Source organism: Rhinolophus sinicus, chromosome 3, assembly GCF_057876585.1.
Source record: "Rhinolophus sinicus isolate RSI-liver-muscle chromosome 3, RSI-T2T, whole genome shotgun sequence".
NCBI lineage: Eukaryota > Metazoa > Chordata > Mammalia > Chiroptera > Rhinolophidae > Rhinolophus > Rhinolophus sinicus.
This window is the reverse complement of record NC_142503.1, coordinates 150,977,527-150,997,890: the sequence shown is the minus strand read 5'-3', so window position 1 is coordinate 150,997,890 and position 20,364 is coordinate 150,977,527. Positions and strand designations below refer to the sequence as shown.

Genomic DNA, 20,364 nt, shown 5'->3' with positions numbered 1-20,364 from the left:
AATGCATTAAAAGTACTTCCTGTAAGAACCAAAATTTTTACTTCCCAAACAAAATATTACACCTCACAGTTCACTGTAAAATCTGTTTTACTGCTTTAAATTTTAAACACAAAAATTCTTAAGTGATCACATAGGTTAATAGAATTGAAGTTCTCAGGTTCTATTTCTTGTCTTTACGATCACTATAGTATTATTTTTTACTTTGAATCTGTTGAAATGCAGGAACATGCAGTAAGGAGCACAGAGTTGGAGACATGCGATGACCAAAGTGAGTTGGAAGGACTCTGAATCGTTACGCACTTCCTCTTGCAGTGAGCACATGTTGTTGAACCTGTGAGTGTCAGGGGCCAACTACATAACTGGGAGTTCTGTGATCAAAGTTTACATGTATATTAATAAAACTCAACAGTAACCACGGCAGTTGTTTACAATTTTGACCAGAAAACTATTTTTTGGGGGAAGAGCTTTGTGTTTTATCACTGGCATTATTTAGAATTGTGATAATGAGAGGAAGACCAATTTTTAGTAGGTTCTAGTGTTGTGTTTCATTTTCTATATACGGCTTTCAGGGCAGGTGTCTCCCACCTTCTAAGCCCTGATTTGACACTGAATCCCGAGAGGGCAGGGGTTTAGTGTCTGTACAGTGTCTATTGCTTGAATGCAGTGGTTCTGAGTGTGGGTGAGGCCCCTGCAGAATCTCGGAGGATGTCCTCCCTGTTCCTATATGTGAGGCCAATTTTCTTCAAACAAAGTGACATATTACAATAGATTGAATACAGAAACAGATGAAAGAATCCAGCTGTCTTCCGTGAAGCCAGACATTAAAGAAATTAGCAAAATCTCTTTGCAAACCATTTTCACTCTTCTGACTCACTTTCGTTGTGGTTGTTTTGGAAAATTCAAGTTATTTCTCATAATATCATGTTATACATGTTAACATGTGATAAATTTGTTATTTTTAAAAGCATTAAAAATTTTTAAATGTCTCGGTTTTAGTCCCTACTATGGAAAATATTGATAGCTGTATTCCATATAAAAAAGCTCTTTGGAGTTAGTTCTAAATAATTTTTAAGAATGTACTGGTGTCCTGAGACGAGAAAGTTTGAGAATCGTGGTCGTACTGCACTGCTTGTATAGAGCCGATGCGGCGCACATGTGTTAGATGAATGAATGACCGAATGGATGCGCTTCAGCTGCTTTTAGGATTTGGAAGCTGTGGCTGGAATTGGCGGGAAGGGGCAGGCCCCTGTGGGCAGTAGGGCTGGACACCTGGGAGGGGGCAGGGGCAACAGCTTCCCTTAGAAGTGGTGTTGGCCCTGATGGCAACACCGGTGGGGTGGGCCTGGGCTTCTGGCAGTGAGGTGGGGATGAGGGTGATTGTAGCTCTGTGTCCTGGGGGCTTCAGGAGGTTTACCACATCCTGTTCCCTTTGGAGCTGATGGGCAGGAACACCTCCCCGAATCTGTTTCCTGGGAGAGAAACTGAGCAGAATGGTTTTCTAGGGACCACGGTCTGTCATAACACTGGGTGTGAACACAATGAAGACAGAGGCCTGTAGCCTCCATCAAACAGATTAACCTCTAGGTTCCTCTCCCTGCTTTGCTCTAAATAGCCACGGAACCTCTGGCAAGTCCCTTAACTGCTGGCTTATCACCCACATAGTGAGGGTGGGACAGAATGTCTGTGCAGCTCTGGCACATAGTGGGTGCACAGTCCATTAGTAATGTCATTAATAATAATGAAAAGAAGTAGGTTGGGAGGGGTGGGGTTAAGAAAGAAGGGTCCCGGAGAGAGTTCTTCCTGGCCCATGACTAGTGATAGCTGAAGCTTAGTGTATAAAGCAGGCTTTCTCAACCCTGGTACTACTGACAACATTTTGCCCTGGATAATTCATTGTTGTGGAGGCTGTCATGTGCATTGCAGGATGCTTAGCCCATCCCTGGCCTCCAATCACCACGCGCCAATAGCACTCTCTCCCTAGTTGTAACCACTGGAAATGTCTCCGAACCTTGCCCCAGGTCCCCTGGGGGGCAGGAGGGCCGTTTTGCCCAGAGTTGGGAACCACCCATCTAGATCCTCATCTGACAAGGGCTCCATGTTGGGATGCTTGCTTCCTGGCAGTGCCCAGGAAGGTGGGCACAGCCCCATGCACACAGATCTGACTCATTCCTTGCAGAAAGAATTCTGCCAAGAGATTCTGCTTTCAAAGGAACAAGAGGCCTCCTGACTCTGATCCTTTCTCCTGAGGAGCCCTCCTGCTAATTGTGGCCACTTCCCTCGGCTTTTGGACAAACCAGGACCGGGGAAAGCAGCAGCTGACTAGCACGGGTTTGTTGAAGGAAATCTGGAGAAAACCCAGCAGCCCAGGGGAGGCTGTCCAGCCCTTTGACCTCCACCTCAGCACTGATGGTTTCCAGCCCCCAAGTCTCCACTGAAAACCAGTCTGGGCCAATCAACAGCAGAATAAACAGAGGATGGTTTTTCACGCAACGGAATGCTCAGCAACTCGAATGAACAAACCACCAGCACACACAGCCTCAAGGTCGAACGTCACCAACGTAATGTTGGTGAAAAAAACGAGAAGCAAAGAGCACGCACTGTATGCTTCCACTAACGAAAAGTTCCCCCTAAAAGGCAAAATGATCTATGGTAAGGCTCCAGGGGTGCACAAGGGAGGCTTCTGGGATGCGGTTTCAGATTGTGAAAATGTACTAAGCACTTATGATATAGGCACTTTCCTATGTATGTTTCAATAAAAAAAATAAACAAAACAGCATTCTGAACCAAAGTTCAGGACAGGCCCTTAAAGCAAACTCCCTATGAACCCAGTAATAAAAATCATCAGCAATTTTGCCTGTATGGCTCTAAATTATTATCATCACTTTTGGAAATGGCTTTGTAAATGACATGATATATGCAAAATAATTGGCATAGTGGTTGGCACTCAGAATGCCCAGTGGATGATAATAATGAATACTGCTAATAAGTTATTAACTGACCTAGGATACAAAATAGTAATTGAATACAAAGAACAGTCCTTTTTCTTAAGGAGAAAAGAAATTTCTGGAATTTTCAAGTACATTCTGGTTAGTAAATTCCTGATTCTTAAAGTTTTTCGAGCTCCCTCTAAGCATAGTCTTTGAGGAAAGAAAAATCTAAGCCTCTGCCTTAGAATTACTAGCTCCTGACCACTAACCAGCACAAAAAGAAAGTCCAAAATGCCAGTTTTAGTTGGCCAAACTGTTCAGTTTACTTCATGTCTATCATTTATTGATCCTGTACACTATTTAGCCAGGAATCTGGAATCCACTTACCTGGTCAAGCATTTGGATCTCTGGCCATCAATCTAGTTTCTGAATTTATAGACCAAACAGACATGACTGCTGTTAGATTTCTCAGACTCAGAGTAAAACTTTGAAATCTAGAAAATGTGCAGTGATATCTCTTTAGACCTGGCTGGAAACAGGACTCTACAAATTCCTTTCTTCTGAGAGAGCTAGCAATTAGGCAACCTCAGCAAGACAAAGCATTTCATTGCAGCCTGTGCTTTCCGATTGAAAATTAGATGCCAAAGTAACTCTCAGGAAGACTGGAAACCCAGATTATTCTCCACCGAAGAAGTCTTAGCATGATTATTTCTGAATCAGATATGCAAGAAACTTCAATGCCAACAGCAAGCATGTTGAGAAGACTTCTATTCCCAAAGTGGTTTCCTAAAATTTCAGTCCTGTTACAAATGGCTACCTATCCCTGTGATCTGTGATGCCACTAACGGAACCACCTGTGAAGCAAGCTCTCACATAGTCAACAATTGCACTCTTTGTGACATACATTCAAAACGAAAAAAAGAAAAATCCATGCCCATCTCCGGAGAAAAGGCAGGCTCTTACCTAGTCCTAGGCTTTGTCCATAGGCACTTGATTGGATAAAGATGCTCAAAACCAAGAAAATGGAGACACACAGGGAACTTCCCATTTCTCCTGTCTCACCCGAGGTCCGAGGTCTTCTCGCTAATTTCTGAAGCTAAAGACCAGATTGCCTATTGATACTTTGTTAGGAAAGGCTGCCCATTAATAATTAACCTTTAAACATGTTATTTAGTGTTCAGACTTTTCCTTGCTACCCCCAAACCCAAATCTAAGCATATCTGTTACAAAAAAGGTTGATTTACAAAAGTGATTTTTATCCTGATACATTTTGAAAATAAAACATCTTGTCACGTGCTCTTACCTTCTTAGGCCAAGGTCACAGTTCCAAATTAATCAATTTAAAGTTAATGTGTTGTGTTTGGAAATTCTGTCAAAGGTCACGGTAGGTGACTCCCACACGGTTGCCTAAGTCCCCCTCTGACAGCACTGCAAAGGGTATTCAGGCTCATGGCAGTGGTGTTTTAAATTGCAGGTTAAGTCCAAAGGAAAAGCAAAGGGCTCTGCTATATGGAGAGCTCCCAGAGGGTCTGTTTTCTGTGGAGTTCTGCAAAATTGCCGGTGCCTGTGGTCAAAGAGTGGTGGGGCAATGTTTCTAAAACTGAAAGGGGCAGAAAACCTCTAACCTCAGTGGAAAAAGGGGCAAAGATGCAGAACTGGATGCTTTTGCTGGGACCTCATGGAGAGATGACCCTACAATAAACACAAGCTTTACTTCTCTGTGTTAATTAAGGCTGTGAGGAAGCTTGGTAAGGACACTTGGCAAAACCAGGCAGGAGAAATGCCACTGTGTATGACTCTTATAATATTCCTTGAGTCTCTAGTTTTATTTAAACTTTATTCACTTGTTCAATTTTCTTTTTTTTTTTTTTTGAGTGGGGGGCATACCTCCTATATGCCAGGCACTGTTCTAGGCACTTGGGATATACAAGTGAACAAAACAGACCAAGATTCCAGTCCTTGTTAAGCTTATGGAAGGAGTCAGATAATACACAATAGACATAATAAATAAGAGATTTACCTAAATCTGTAGAATGCAATGAGAACACTGGAAAAAGGAAAAGTAAAGCAGAGTTAAGGAGGTAGGAGAAAGTAGGGATTTTAAATAGAACGGTCAGGGAGAGCCCTGTTGGGAAATTGAATTTTGAGCAAAAGTTTTAGTTAGTTGCCGCTGTGGACATTTTGGGGAGGAGAGCTCAGACAGCCAGAACAGTCAGTGCAGCCAGTGCAAAGGTCCTGAGGTAGGAACATGCCTAGTATGTTCCAGGAAGAGCCAGGATACCAGTGATTAGGGAGATGTCATTGTAAGGACTTTGGCTTTTACACTATGAGACAAGGGGAACCATTCTGAGCAGAAGCATGACATGATTTGCGTTATATTTTAAAACGATCATTCTGGTTTGCAAGGCTAGAAACAAATTATTAGTGAGCAAGGCTGCAAATGGTGGCTTCATTCAGCATGATAGCAGTGGAACTGGGAATGGTGGATGGGTACTGGATATATTTTAAAGGTAAATATACTAGGATTTCCTGACTACTGGGATGTGGCGTGTGAAAGAAAGACAGGAGGTGAGGAAGACTTCAAGGATTTGGCTTGAGTAATGGGACAGTGGAATTGAAATCAGCTGAGATGGGGACAGTTTTGAGGGGAAGATTAGGAATTAGTTTTGACCACTTGGAGTTTGAGATGTCTCTCAGATATCCAGGTGGAAATGTGGGGTAGGCAGTTACATAACTGCCCAGAGGATCACTGCCCAGGGGAAACTGGCAGATAGGATCTCCTGAGGACACCAGCAGATTTGGACAGATGGACCCTAGGCCAAAGCCTGGCACTGTGCTGTCCTCTGGCTGCACCTCCTTCCAGAGGGCTGTAGTTTGGGGACCGTCACTCAGATGCATGATTTCTGAGCAGAGACTTCTGCCCTGACTCTCTGGCTGGTTTTGTTCTACCCTACACCGTTAAGTAGTATCTGCAGGTTCCACTTCACTTCTTATTTCCCGGAAAGGCGGACCTAAAACCAGCTAGTTATGCACTTTGAGCTCCTCTCCCCGGGGCTCACCTCATCTTTTGTCCTCTGGGTGCTGTCAGGAAACCTTCCCCCCACACTGTAGATTAACTCACCAACACCAGTGTAGCTGAGTGCCCCCGGGATCTTGGGTCTACTTCCCACTATCTGTGCAAAATGTTACTTAACTTTAATGAGGCCCATCTCTTCACCTGTAAAATGGGATAACATGAGCTGGAAACATTATTTTAAGATATCAACTGAATATTATTTTTCTCCCAACTTCTTCCCCTTGCTCTCCCTCCCACTTTAAAAGGGCAAAGTAGAGAAAAGTCTACGAATCTTTTGTCTTCCCAAAACGTAGGACCTAGGGCAAGCAAATTTAACCAACAAAAGCAAACAGAAGGCTAAAAATGTTTTAAAGGGATGTGAAGGGAGGAGCACTCCCACCTTCCCATCACTAGAAAGAGTCTCTAGAGCTTTGCAAGTGGGTGGGGGAGGGTGAGATTTGTCTATGAGGGCAGAGGGGACAACCCCTTGTTTCCCAGGAGCTCTGCTAGGAGGTGGTACAAGTCCAGAGAAGAAATGGCTGCGTTGGCAAGTGGGCAAAAGATGCCCCTGTGCCTGGCACGGGGTGGGAGCAGCAGTGAGCCTCCAGTGCCAATAGGTCATGTAGATGGGGAGGACAAGCCACACAGTGGCCACCTATGTGGACTGATGACAGAGGACCAGCCGCTCACTCCCAACCCCAGGCCTGTCTGATCCAGAACTATGGCGTAACTAGGGGTGGGGGATGGAGAGAAGGAATCTAGGAGGTCCTGAAAAATAAGAGTTTGGAGTTGTAGTTCAGATGGGTTACAGAACATAAAGACATTTCTTGCACCGCAGAATTTGTGGACTGAGATTCACACCGCTATAAACATAGGCATGTCCTGAGTAGAATTTGCACGTGAAGTGCCCAGCCATACGCCTGGTTCATAGTCGAGGTTCAGTAAATTACAATGACTTCTTTTGGAGGCAATATGCTCAGGGATCAAGAATCCAGGTTTTGGAATTAGACAGGTCTAGATTCAAATCCCAGGCCTATCACTTACTAACTGGGTGACGTAGGGCAAGATACTCATGTTTTGAACTTGACTTTTCTCCAGCTATATTATGGGACTAATGATACCTACCTGAGTGGATATAAGGAGGTAATTTAAAGAGACAAAGCCCTTAACTACCCTAGCAAGTAGGAAATAATAAACGGCAGCTACTATTATTTTTATTGTTTTTAATTGACCTTGAGATCAAGAGGCTGTCCAGGAAGTAGATTATAGCAGGGCCACAGTATTCGAATTTTAGCAGAAAATGCAAATGACAGGAACACAGAAGGGTCTGTACTAGTGGTTGAGCTTTGGAATGGGAGTCAGCCCGAGAGCTTGGGAAAAGGACAAGCTACAGGCCTATCCCAAGAAAACTGAATCAGAACTTCTAGGGCTGGGCCTGGAGAACCTTCACTGAAAACAGGTTCTCCAGGTTGTTCTTGGTCACCTGAAGTTTGAGGACCATGGCCTCAGAGTGGTGCTTGAGAGACAGACTGGGGGTATGAGAACAAAATAACAGGCCTTTCAGATTTTTCTTATATCACCTGGTATAGGCTGATGTTTGTGTTTCCCCCAAATTCGTATGTTAAATCCTAATCCCCAAGGTGATGGTACTTGGAGGGGGGGCCTTGGGAGGTGATTAGGTCATGAGGATAGAGTCCTTATGAATGAGATTAGTTCCCTTACAGAAAGGACCCCAGGCAGATCCCCTGCCTTTTCCTCCATGTGCAGTTACAATGAGAACACAGCCATCTCGGAGACCCTCATCAGATACCAACTAGGCCAGTGTCTTGATTTTGAGCTTCCCAGCCTCCATAGCTGTGAGAAATAAATTTGCTGTTTATAAGCCACCCAGTCTGTGCTATGCTATTATAGCAGGCCAAACAGACTAAGATATCGCCTTAGAAAAATTTGTGTATTTATATTTATAATATATTCATATATAGTGAGTGCTATGTAACATATTAGTGCTATATAATTTATAAGCAAATAAATATCCATATGTTTTGGGGGGCACTAAAATTTTTTTTCCCTTTTATTTATTTATTTATTTTAAATTAAAGTTTATTGGGGTGACAATTGTTAGTAAAGTTACATAGATTTCAGGTATACAATTCTGTAATACATCATCTATATATTACATTATGTGTTCACCACCCAAAGTCAGTTCTCCTTCCATCACCATATATTTGATCCCCTTTACCCTCATCTCCCACTCCCCTCCCCCCTTACCCTCTGGTAACCACTAAACTATTGTCTGTGTCTATGAGTTTTTGTTTCTCATTTGTTTGTCTTGTTCTTTTGTTGTTTTAAACTGATAAAGGCACTCCATTAAAAATGTGTGAGGACTCTGCCATAGAGGAATAGAATGGCCACCAGGCCTTCATGACCTCTGACTATAATGTGGTTGACTCCATTAATACATCGGAATAGTCAATAGATCCATTAGTGGGCTCTTTAGTCATTTCCACCCCCAAGAAAGCCCAGCAGTTAATGGAGGACCCTTCATTTCTCATGAGTTGAAAAGGAAGCAGGCGTAAGCCCCATGGAAACTGGAGCCTCCTCCAGTAGAGTTATCAGCATTACCCATGGGATTACTGCCCAGTGGTTTCTTTCATCTGCAATCCTCAGTCCAAAATAATTATGGCTTTATAATTCAATTCTTAAAAATTGTCCAGTTTTTGTTCTTATTTAATTTGAAGAGCTTCTTGAAGAAATAGAGATTTCGAGAGACTGGCATTTGGTGACCTGAATGTAACCTTTTCTTTAGTGTAATGGTGATAAGAAAGTTAATCAGGAGAAAAGAAATAAATATTTTACAGAGATAAAGAGAGCAAGTCCCGGGAAGAGAGAAGCCAGGGGATCAAGGTGAAGTTCACTGATGAGAGAAACAAGGTTTTATATTTAGAATCAGATTTCTTTGCTTTCGTCTACAGAAATTGGGGATACCTGAGAATGGCAGCCTGAGGCTGGAGTTCTAAGAAAAAGAGTAACTGAAACAGTAACTTTTGGATTGGTACTATTATTTTCCTAATTTTACAGTTGAGATTTTAGAGATTAAGAACTGAGACCCAAAAAAACCCAAAACAAGACAAAAACAAAAAACAAAACGTAAAAAGTTGAGAGAGGGGAAATCGGGGCCATCTGAGTCCAGGGTAAGTTTTCTTAACCATAAACCCTTGTTCCCTGCATATCTGGCTTTCCCAGGATTGCACCGGGCTTTCTTTCCTATACCTCAAACCTCTTCCACTCCCACGATGAAATTAATGAAGTTTCCAGGACCATGTTATTAGAAAAATGATGACCCTCTCTTATTCTTGCTTGGGGCCAGACTGCCACTGGGAAAGTGACCAAGTTTTTATTGAGTCACCAATCGACCTATGTGGACATTCTTTTACCATGTGGGGATATGGCAAAACAAGTAGGGACACTTCCTTAGTTTCAATTGGAACATGTCCTCATTTGGGAAGCGGTTGGCCTGGAATTTAATCTTTTCCTTATGTATTTTTTTTAAAGACCCGTAAACAAATGAAAGGTGAAAACAAGATTGCAGATGTTTTAGACGGAAAGAATGAAGTGTTTTAAACCTTTCAAGCAGGTTTTCATTCACCCAAGATCATCACGCCTCACGGAATAACCTTTGCCAATTGACCTTTGTATCAGCTCTGCCTCTGACTCACTGTGTGAACTTGGGCAAATCATGTAACCTCTGTCCACCTCGGTTTTCTCATCTGTGAAGTGGAATTGTGAGGATTAAATGTCATCACATGGAAAACGCTTATAACAACTTTTGGCACAATCAGAGCTCATTTGATTTTTGTAACAAATGAGGTAGGAATTACTTCTTCTATTTTACAGGTGAGAAAACTGAGGCTCTGAGAATTCTTGTTCAGGGTCACATGTTTAATCAATGTAGATGGGATATAAGGACTTCTAGGCCCCTGTAAACTCTATTGCTTTCTTATTCCCCAAGTCTAAAGTGAGGAGCTGAGTACCTACGGAGCAAAGAGCTGAGATCTCTTTCTACACTTATTTTTACGTTTCCTGCTCTGTCCTGGGCCATTTATTCTCCCCATCAGAATTTCAGTTGCTGGTTTGTGGAACGATTTAAAAAGCCAAACCAACAACAATAACAGCAACAACAACAAAAAACCCCACAAAAACCAGAGCAGTCTGTTTTTATGACTAGATACTTTGAAACCAATAACAAATTTTATGATTTAATAGTACCAGTAGAATGGAAAACCTTTTTTCTCTGTTTGCATTATGTTTGAATGCAAAAGGAAGTAAAGATTTAAGTTGGTTTTGAACAGCCAGATAGACATTAAACATTGCTCCATCCTTCAAGTTTTCCAAAGGTTTTTTTCTCCTTGGTGGGAAAGAGGGCAGGCATAGACTAGACTGTGCCTGCACCCTCCAGCTGCTTGGGTGTTGGTTAGGCTTGTTGAGAGGTGATTACGATGGGGTCCTCAGAGACAGCAATCAAGCTGCGAACTGAATTGGAGAATTGCAGCAAACCAAGGGCACAGTTTGAGAAGGTGGGCCATCAGCATGCTGCCCCTTTTTTAGGTCCCAGTATTTCTAATTATGGGATACCCAAGGGCACAGTCTCCATCCTGGGTGTTAGGCAAAGCTGGGGCAGTGCTAAGATTGAAATGGCCCAAGTCTCTCTGCAGCAGCTGGTATTCGAACCATATCACATACTCATCTTACAAAGGCTTTCTGGGCTTAGAACATGAAGACTTTGGCTGCAAGAAATCAGAAACCCGTCCCAGTGATCGGCTTCCACTGCTGCTGCTGACTCATCATTTTCCCCACTGACAGCATATCTTGCTGACGTGATTACTCATTGATTCCTAGACAGGCCTACAAGTCAGGGATTAACAGTTTAGGGGCCAACTCCCAAAGATGCCATAGTCTCTATGTGATCTGATTGAAACCTCAGGAACAATCCTATGAGTCAACTATGACAATTCCCTATGTAGAGAGAAGAAAACTGAGGCTTAGGGAGGTTACTGAGTTGCCTAAATCCACACCCTGGTAAGTGGTGGAATGGGAAGCTCACACAACAAAATTAGTTGTGCCAAGGAAGGTAGGAATTGGCTGTGAGATCCTCATGTGCCTAAATTGAAAAAAACAAAAACGAAAACGCAATTGTGTTGTGCTCTTGCACTGCAGATAATGACATAGATCATGTTTTATTTTTATTATTATTATTACTTTCAAAACAAAAGTTCTCAAGCCCTTTTTCAGCTATTTAATAGAGATAGCCTGAAATCGCCCATGAGACATAGCAAAAGATCCAATCCAAGATAAGGGCACTAGAGCCTTTGCTCATGAAGCTTTGTCATGAACCAAACAGAGTGCTTGGCAGGAAATTGTCAGGGTGAGATGGCTATGAAAGATCCAATTTACACACCACCATCAGTCATCCAGTTACTCTTGAAACCATTTGGATTAGATCATGCCTAGGGGCCTCCAGAAAGCAACAATGAGATGCTTTGATAATTCTGTTCAGAGATAATTTTTTAAAAAAAGGTAAAATTGCGACTCTCATTCAGATATAAAAATGAACAGGTGGTATTTTTTTAGCTCATTGGTGAGAAAGCTGGTAAGGGCGTTATAACCAATTCCAAGGAGAACCCAAAAGCCTCCACATATTTATATGGATAGAGGAATGCTGAAATGAATGTGCAAATGGAAGCAAAAATATTTCTTCCACAGTGTGGGAGGGAAGTCAGTGGAACCTTGACAGGACAGGACATAATTTGCATTTTGTCTTGCTATTGTTACCTGTAATGTACAGTGTTGTAAAATGCCTCAAGGGCAACGAACACTAGAATCAGATAACCCAAGAGGCCGCGCTATGTGTAGACAATGCTGGTTTTCCATTGAGGCACCAAATTTCTCCCTGTAATTCCTATTGTTAAGAAATGATAAAGAAACAGTACTTAGCTACAGAATACTAAAGATAACTGGATAGGATTCCTTCCCGAGGAAAGGCTGCCTCTTTTTATATCTTTGTCTCCTGAGTAGAGGCTTTGTGATAATAGAGAACTGGATTTCTAGGCTGGCTTCTCTCTTTTTGGCCCCATAGTGGGCAAATTATTTAAAATCTTTGTGTCTCAGTTTCCCCACTCTAAAACAGGGGCATTTACCTCACAGGGTTTGAAGGAAGCCTGAATGAGAAAATCCATGAACTGTACTTAGCACAGTGCCCAGTACAACACATATCAGCTGTTATTATTTTTATTGATTACAGTCTTTTGTCGTGCTTTTTATTTTTCCTGCTCATATACATTCCTTCCCTTTCTCTTTCTCTACCCATTTAACTGACTATAATAAAGAATAGAACTATTTATAGTGATGGGGTTCAGGGCAGGCTGTCCCAGAATCTTCTACTGTGGCACGTGGATTATTTGGAGATGAAGACAATCAAGGCCCAACAGACTAAAGAAGAGCTTTTTACCTCCCCCTTAACTGCCTAAAAGAATTTAGATAGGGGGCCTGTACCAGGAGGAGAGCTGTTACCTGAGGTGACTGTTTACATCAAAAAGACCTCTCTGCACACATGGCAAACACTTGTTTACCAAACATTTGCTCTTTCTGTGAATTGTTTTCCTTCCCCTTTGACATCCCAGACCCCTAACCCCTTCTTACTCAGGATGGCATATAAGCCTCAATCTCCGACTGCCTGGGAGTCTTTTATGTCTTTGTTGTGAGGCTCCTATGCATATGAAATTAAATGTGTTTTTTCTCCTGTTAGTCTGTCTTATGTCAATTTAATTATTCAGCCAGCTAAGGAAACTAGAAAGGAAGAAAAGTTTTTCTCCCCTACAATAAGGTTTTGAAAAAATATATAGAGGTAAGGTGTATGTTTCCTGTTGTTGATTTTGAAATTAACTATATAAATTGTTATACATTCCTTTCTACTTAAAAAATAACATACACACCCCCCTCCAAAAAAATTTTTTTTTTTTTGCTTTCTTCTTTTTTGAGTAATTCCCATCACCTGTCTTGGACCAGCTAACCCTGAATTTAAATGTAAAATTTGGTTCCTTTTCTCAGGTTAATGTCCAAAGAAAACAGGCTCTAAAGTGGGATAGCCTGGAGAGGTAACCACCAGTCAGGACTAGGAACTGGTGGTGAGTCTATCCCCAGCCTGATGCTCCTGAGAATCCAGGGCCCACGACCAGGGGCCAGAGGGTCCGTGTGCCCCTGGGGGCAGTGTGTACTGGGCACCAGAGAACATCTTCCACACAGGCCTGCCCAGGGTAGAGATGGTGCAAACCCACCTTCAGGAGGTCTGTTTTTTCCCTTTGGGTCTGGTGAGGGGAGATCCCCTCAACCCCCAAAAGGAACTCCTTCATGTCTCTGGGTCAGGATGCCTGTGAGGATTTGACCTCATCGTTCCCAATTTCAGTTCTACTGCTTTGAGAAACGGTCAGATTATTCAGGTGAGTCCCGCAGGCACACTTCCCCTATCCTTAGCTACCTGCTTGCCTGCTGCGGGGAGGAGAAGGTGTTTGCTCTGACTGAGGCATGCTGGGGAAGGAGCTTTATTTACCTCGAGGCCAAGTTTGGGGAGGGGAGGATGAAACTACTGCTGGGTTTAGGCTTCCTTTAAATTTATGGCCACTGGAGTGATACCCTGGAGATAACCATTTTTCACTCCACACTTCCATTCCAATCACCTCATCTGGCTTGGCTGTCAGGCTACACGAAGGACTCTTGGGGGAAAAAACCGTCCTTTTGATGCCTTAGGAAACAAGAGTGATTAGATGTCAGAGGTCAGCCAGTGTGTAATTGGGATCTTGGAACTGCGAGAACACAATCATATTTACAGAGGGCTCCCTGCCTTCAGAGACTCTTTCTTTTTGCTATCATATCTCTAAAGCAAAACTGCTTTTCTTAGCTCTTGATTAAACAAACAAACAAACAAACAAACAAACAAACAAACAAACAAACTTCCCTTGTTCATTTTTCACAGGCAATATAAAACAAGCAAATGGTAGGCTGTTAATGGTAGGTTGAAATGGTAGCAAGACCCAACCTTGGCCAAACTTGGTGCCATGCAGAGAGACATGGATTTAAGGGTAGATGGTATGGGTTTGAGCCCAGCTCTGCCTTGGGTAAATCTTAAACTTCTAGACAATGGGGATAATGAAACGTGTGATACCTACCTCACGAGAATAAAGGATGGTCAAAAATGACACATGGGACGACACATGTGAGGTCGTGTGGATCAATATGTTAGTGGATCAAAGAGATCCTGTGAGACTTGGGGGCCCTAGCAGTCCTGGCCTCAGAGCAGAACGTGCTTTGTCCCCACAGGGACCCAAGTGGCCACCAGCAGAGGGAAACGCCTCAGGGCCCAGCAGGGTAGGGTTATCCTCAAAGGGATGGAGGGAGTGCTGAGGTGTCCACATTAGGTGGTTTACAGGCTTCCGGGAGGAGGCTGACACATGAGTGGACAACCTCACAAAATGATTCCCTTAGGCTTTGGAGGTGAGGGTCAAGGGCAGTGTGATTTGGTGGCATTCAGGCGAGCCCAGGGCTACTGCAATTAGGAAATTCCTGGGGACCTCACCCTAACACATAAAGGCTGGGATGTTTGATTCATATAAGGGATTAATTTTACGATAAAGCTCACTTTAGGTGTCTCTCTGACTTTCTTTGTTGGTCCCTCTTGTCTTCACTGCCTCTTTGAATGAGTTCAGAGCCTTGAACTGTCCTCAGATTCCACGTCACACCCATCCTCACCCACCCCTGAGCACAGGAAACATCTCTGCTCTGGTCTTGCTTTCTCCCTGGAGACTCATGAGGAGAGAGGTCTGAGTATGAGTTCTGACAATTAAGTTCGTGAACTCATCCTAGAAAAAGTGCTACACACCTCATGGCTGAATATCAATACAGTCACCTTTGAAGTACTCCCCTTGGGAAGCTATGCACTGATGCCAGAGCCTAGTCCAGCCTTCAAAGCCATTTTGGAACTCTTTTTTTGGAAAGGCCATCAGAGCTGTTGTATTACCCTTGATGTCCTGAATGTTATCAAAATGTCTTCCCTTTGAAGAAGTCATTGGGGGCCAGATCAGGTGAATAGGGAGGGTGTTCCAATACAGTTATCTATTTACTGGCTAAAAACTCCCTCATAGACAGTGAGTGCCATGTGAGCTGGTGCATTGTTGTGATGCAAGAGCCATGAATTGTTGGTGAAAAGTTCAGGTCATCTAACTTTTTCATGCAGCCTTTTCAGCACTTCCAAATAGTAAACTTGGCTAAATGTTTGCTCATTTGGTACAAATTCATAATGAATAATCCCTCTGCTATCAAAAAAGGCTAGCAACATCATTGCAACAAGTTCAGACAATGCGAACTTCATTGTCTGACCCCGTATATAGGTGACATCTTTCAAACAGTGCGTCTGGATGGAAAAGGGAAGGGGCCAAAGAGCTGAAACGTGGGAGTTCCAACATTTAGAAGTCAGGAGATGAGGAGAGACCATTTTGTTTTTGCCAAAAATGGTAATGGTAATAAATAAATTTCTTAATGGTAATAAAAACATCTATTTATTTAGCCAAATAAAATTGTAATGGTAACATTCTACCTAAAGGGTGGGAGTGAAAGGGTTGTAAATGAATGTATGAATCAATTTCTGGGCAGCTTCACCAGCATTGGATATTGACATTCAACTTTTTTTTGGGGGGCAGGGTTCTTTCAGAATATGTAGATTGTCATCTTAGGACTGCTTTCATTTACATTTCTTTGATTTCTAGAGAGAATTAACTCTTTCCCACTGTTTGTCTACTAATTCTATTTCCCTTGTGGGAATGGTCCTGTCTTTTACCTATTTATCTTTTGGAATCTTGACATTTGTTTTACAAATTTGAATTAGCTATTTATGATAGATCTTAATTCTTTGTAATGTTTGATAGAAATAGTCTCCCTCTTAAAAAAATCTTTAGTAATGCTAATTTTTATAGTGCAATGACTTAAGTTGCTTCAAAGCCAAGAAAGTTAAAATTCCCTCAGAGAGGTGATAAACATTTTTTTCAATGTTTTGCAAATTCTTCCATAATTAGATTTTATATTTAAGCTTTTAATCAACCAAAAGTTATTTTGGTGAATGTTTTATTTTTAAAACCTTTTTCTATTGTAAAATCAATAACTGTTTATCACAATAAGAAAATGAAGAGTAAACCCCTCCCACATTATTAACCAATGTTAACCCAATAAATTTAATTTTAAAAATACATGATGAGGACGGTCTATAATTTCACCATCCAGAGGTAACCACTGTTGACATTTTGATGTGGATGCATCCAAATTATTTTTCCTGTCTATATATTTATTTTAAAAAATGTAGCTGCAAACATACTGTACCAACTCTTAAAAGCCTGTCTTAACAACATATTAATGACGTTTCAGTGGCATTAAATATTCTTTTAAAATATTATTCAAAGTAGCTATAAATTACATTTATAGATGTACCATAATTGACTTAATTCCCTATTGTTTTTCTATTAACTTTAATGGATCTAAGATATCATTATTATGAATAACGCTGCTATAAACATAATTAAACATAAATCTTGGTCCACATTTCTGATCACCTGCTGTGCTTAAATTTCTTAAAGTAGAATTGCTGAGGCAAAGGTTATAAATATATGTGTGTGTGTATTTTTATTTGCTTTTTCACATATACTGCTAAATTAAGTAAATTTATATTATTTTAAGGTCCCATCAACAGTGAATGGATGTGCTTTCCCACTCACTCCACCCTTTCTCCTTGTTAACTTTAGCTATTAACACTTTTGCAATTTCATGCTGAATTGATAAGCCAAAATGGTACATGCATATTTTGTTTTTTCAATGGTGAGTTAAAGTTGAATTTACTACTACCCCCATTTTTATTGGACATTTTCTTTCTTTATGAATTACCAATTAATGATATTTATATGTCGTGTATACTAGTGTATATGTCTTTGTATTTATTATATATTTTAAAATTGAGGTGCTCATTTAAAATTTTTTAAATGATTTCAAGTACACAGTGTAGTGGATATTTATGGATATCACCTTGGTACTTAAATTAATCAACTCCTAACATTTTCCACATATGCTTACTATCTTTGTTAAGAAGAATACCTGTATAGCTATGTAACTCTTTCCAATCTAATCTCATTTTCCCCCTCTTCAAAGGTAACGCTATCCTGAGTTTGGTGCCTATGATTCTCACCTTTGTATATGTTTACACCATATGTATGTAGCTATAAAATATATGGCATTATTTTCTATATTTACACATTTTGATACTCTTGTTTATCTGCAACTTCTTTTTACACTCAGCCTTACATTTTTGAGATTTACCTCTATTGATAAAACTGCTATAAATGGCCCCTTTGCGTGAACGTATCACAATTTGTCCTATTGATGGATATTTGTGTGGTTTACTTTTTGTTTGTTTGTTTTTTACTATTACAATGTTGCAATGGACTTGCATAGTCCACAAGTGAGAGCTTCCAGAGTTTACTCTTAGACGTGAAATTGCTGGGTTGTAAGATAATGGATCTCTTCAGTGTTGCATGATGTTGACAATTTAGTCTCCAAAATGGTTACATCAATGAACACATCATCAGCAAAATGTGAATGTTTCTCCAATTCTTCTACATCATCACCAATGTACAATGTTAACTCATTGTCTTAATTTTCATCTCTCTAATTACTGGTAAGGATGAGCATCTTTTTATGTGTGCCATTGGTTATTTAAATTTCCTCTGCTATGAATTGTTTGTTCATATATTTTGCCTATCTTTTTTTTTTAATTTATTGGGATGACAATTGTTAGTAAAATTACATAGATTTCAGGTGTACAATTCTGTATTGCATCATCTATAAATCCCATTGTGTGTTCACCACCCAGAGTCAATTCTCCTTCCATCACCATATATTTGATCCCCCTTACCCTCATCTCTCACCCCCCAGCCCCTTACCCTCTGGTAACTACTAAACTATTGTCTGTGTCTACGAGTTTTTGTTTCTCATTTGTTTGTCTTGTTCTTTTGTTGTTTTTGGTTTATATACCACATATCAGTGAAATCACATGGTTCTCTGCTTTTTCTGTCTGACTTATTTCACTTAGCATTATACTCTCAAGATCCATCCATGTTGTCACAAATGTTCCTATATCATCTTTTCTTACCGCTGAATAGTATTCCATTGTGTATATATACCACAACTTCTTTATCCATTCATCTATCGAAGGACATTTTGGTTGTTCCCATGTCTTGGCCATCATAAACAGAGCTGCAATGAACATTGGAGCACACGAGTCGTTATGTATAAATGTTTTCAGATTTTTTGGGTAGATATCCAGGAGAGGGATTGCTGGGTCATATGGTATTTCTATTTGTAATTTTTTGAGGAATCTCCACACTGCCTTCCATAATGGCCGCACCAGTCTGCATTCCCACCAACAGTGTATGAGGGTTCCTTTTTCTCCACAGCCTCTCCAACACTTGTTACTCTTTGTCTTGTTGATGATAGCCATTCTGACTGGGGTGAGGTGATATCTCATTGTGGTTTTGATTTGCATTTCTCTGATGATTAGTGATGTTGAGCATTTTTTCATATGTCTATTTGTCATTTGTATGTCCTGTTTGGAGAAATGTCTCTTCAGGTCCTCTGCCCATTTTTCAATTGGGTTGTTTGTTTTTTTGCTGTTGAGTTGCTTGTATATTTTGGATATTAGCCCCTTATTGGAGGCACTGTTTGCAAAAATCTTCTCCCATTCAGTTGGTTGCCTCTTTATTTTGTCGATGGTTTCTTTTGTTGTGCAGAAGGTTTTAAGTTTCATATAGTCCCATTCATTTATTTTAGCTTTTACTTCCATTGCCTTTGGAGTCAAATTCATAAAATGCTCTTTGAACCCAAGGTCCATAAGTTTAGTACCTATGTTTTCTTCTATGCAGTTTATTGTGTCAGGTCTTATGCTTAAGTCTTTGATCCATTTTGAATTAATTTTGGTACATGGTGACAGATAGCAGTACAGTTTCATTCTTTTGCACGTGGCTTTCCAATTCTCCCAGCACCATTTATTGAAGAGGCTGTCTTTCCTCCATTGTATGTTTTTAGCTTCTTTGTCAAAAATTATCTGTCTATTTTTATGTGGTTTTATTTCTGGGTTCTCAATTCTATTCCATTGGTCTATGTGTCTGTTTTTCTGTCAATACCATGCTGTTTTGATTATTGTAGCCCTGTAGTACAAGCGAAAGTCAGGAAGTGTGATACCTCCATTATTGTTCTTTTTTCTTAAGATTGGTTTGGCTATTCGGGGTTTTTTTGTGGTTCCAAACAAATCTGATGATTTTTTGTTCTATTTCTTTAAAAAATGCCATTGGGATTTTGATGGGGATTGCATTAAATCTGTATATTGCTTTGGGTAATATGGCCATTTTAACTATGTTGATTCTTCCAATCCATGAGCAACGAATGTCTTTCCATTTCTTTGTGTCTTCAATTTCTTTCAAAAATGTCTTCTAGTTTTCAGCATATAGGTCTTTCACATCCTTGGTTAAGTTTATTCCTAGGTATTTTATTCTTTTTGCTGCAATTGCAAAAGGAATTGTTTTTTGTATTTCTTTTTCTGAGATTTCATTGTTAGTATATAGGAAAGCAATGGACTTTTGTACGTTGATTTTGTTGCCAGCAACTTTACTGTATTTGTTGATTATTTCTAATAGCTTTTTGGTGGAGTCTTTAGGGTTTTCTATATATAGCATCATGTCATCTGCAAAGAGTGATAATTTAACTTCTTCATTCCCAATTTGGATGCCTTTTATTTCTTTCTCTTGCCTGATTGCTCTGGCAAGGACTTCCAACACTATGTTGAAAAGCAGAGGTGATAGGGGGTAGCCCTGTCGTGTTCCTGAACGTAGAGCAAAGGGCTTCAGTTTTTCACCATTAATTATGATATTAGCTGAGGGCTTGTCATATATGGCCTTTATTATGTTAAGGTATTTTCCTTCTATACCTATTTTATTAAGTGTTTTAATCATAAATGGATGTTGTATCTTGTCAAATGCTTTTTCTGCATCAATTGATATAATCATATGATTTTTGTTCTTTATTTTGTTTATATGATGTATCACATTGATGGATTTGCGTATGTTGAACCATCCTTGTGCCACGGGGATGAACCCTACTTGGTCGTGATGAATAATCTTTTTAATGCATTGTTGTATTCGATTTGCTAGAATTTTATTTAGGATTTTTGCATCGGTATTCATCAGAGATATTGGTCTGTAGTTTTCTTTTTTTGTGCTGTCCTTACCAGGTTTTGGTATC

The 20,364-nt window shown here is 40.5% G+C and overlaps 1 protein-coding gene across 2 annotated transcripts in view; it reads right to left on the bottom strand.

Annotated features, from left to right (window-relative positions):
• LIPC (lipase C, hepatic type) overlaps positions 1 to 20,364 on the bottom strand; it is a 154,343-nt gene that overhangs the window by 125,394 nt on the left and 8,585 nt on the right. The window contains exon 2 of one of the 2 annotated variants that reach the window (XM_074327680.2): positions 3,891 to 4,023. In XM_074327680.2, the coding sequence (XP_074183781.2) occupies positions 3,891 to 3,975 (85 nt within the window). In that variant the 5' untranslated portion in view covers positions 3,976 to 4,023. Of the gene's footprint in view, positions 1 to 3,890; positions 4,085 to 20,364 lie in introns of those variants that run through there. The other variant, XM_019732297.3, reaches the window with a different exon arrangement.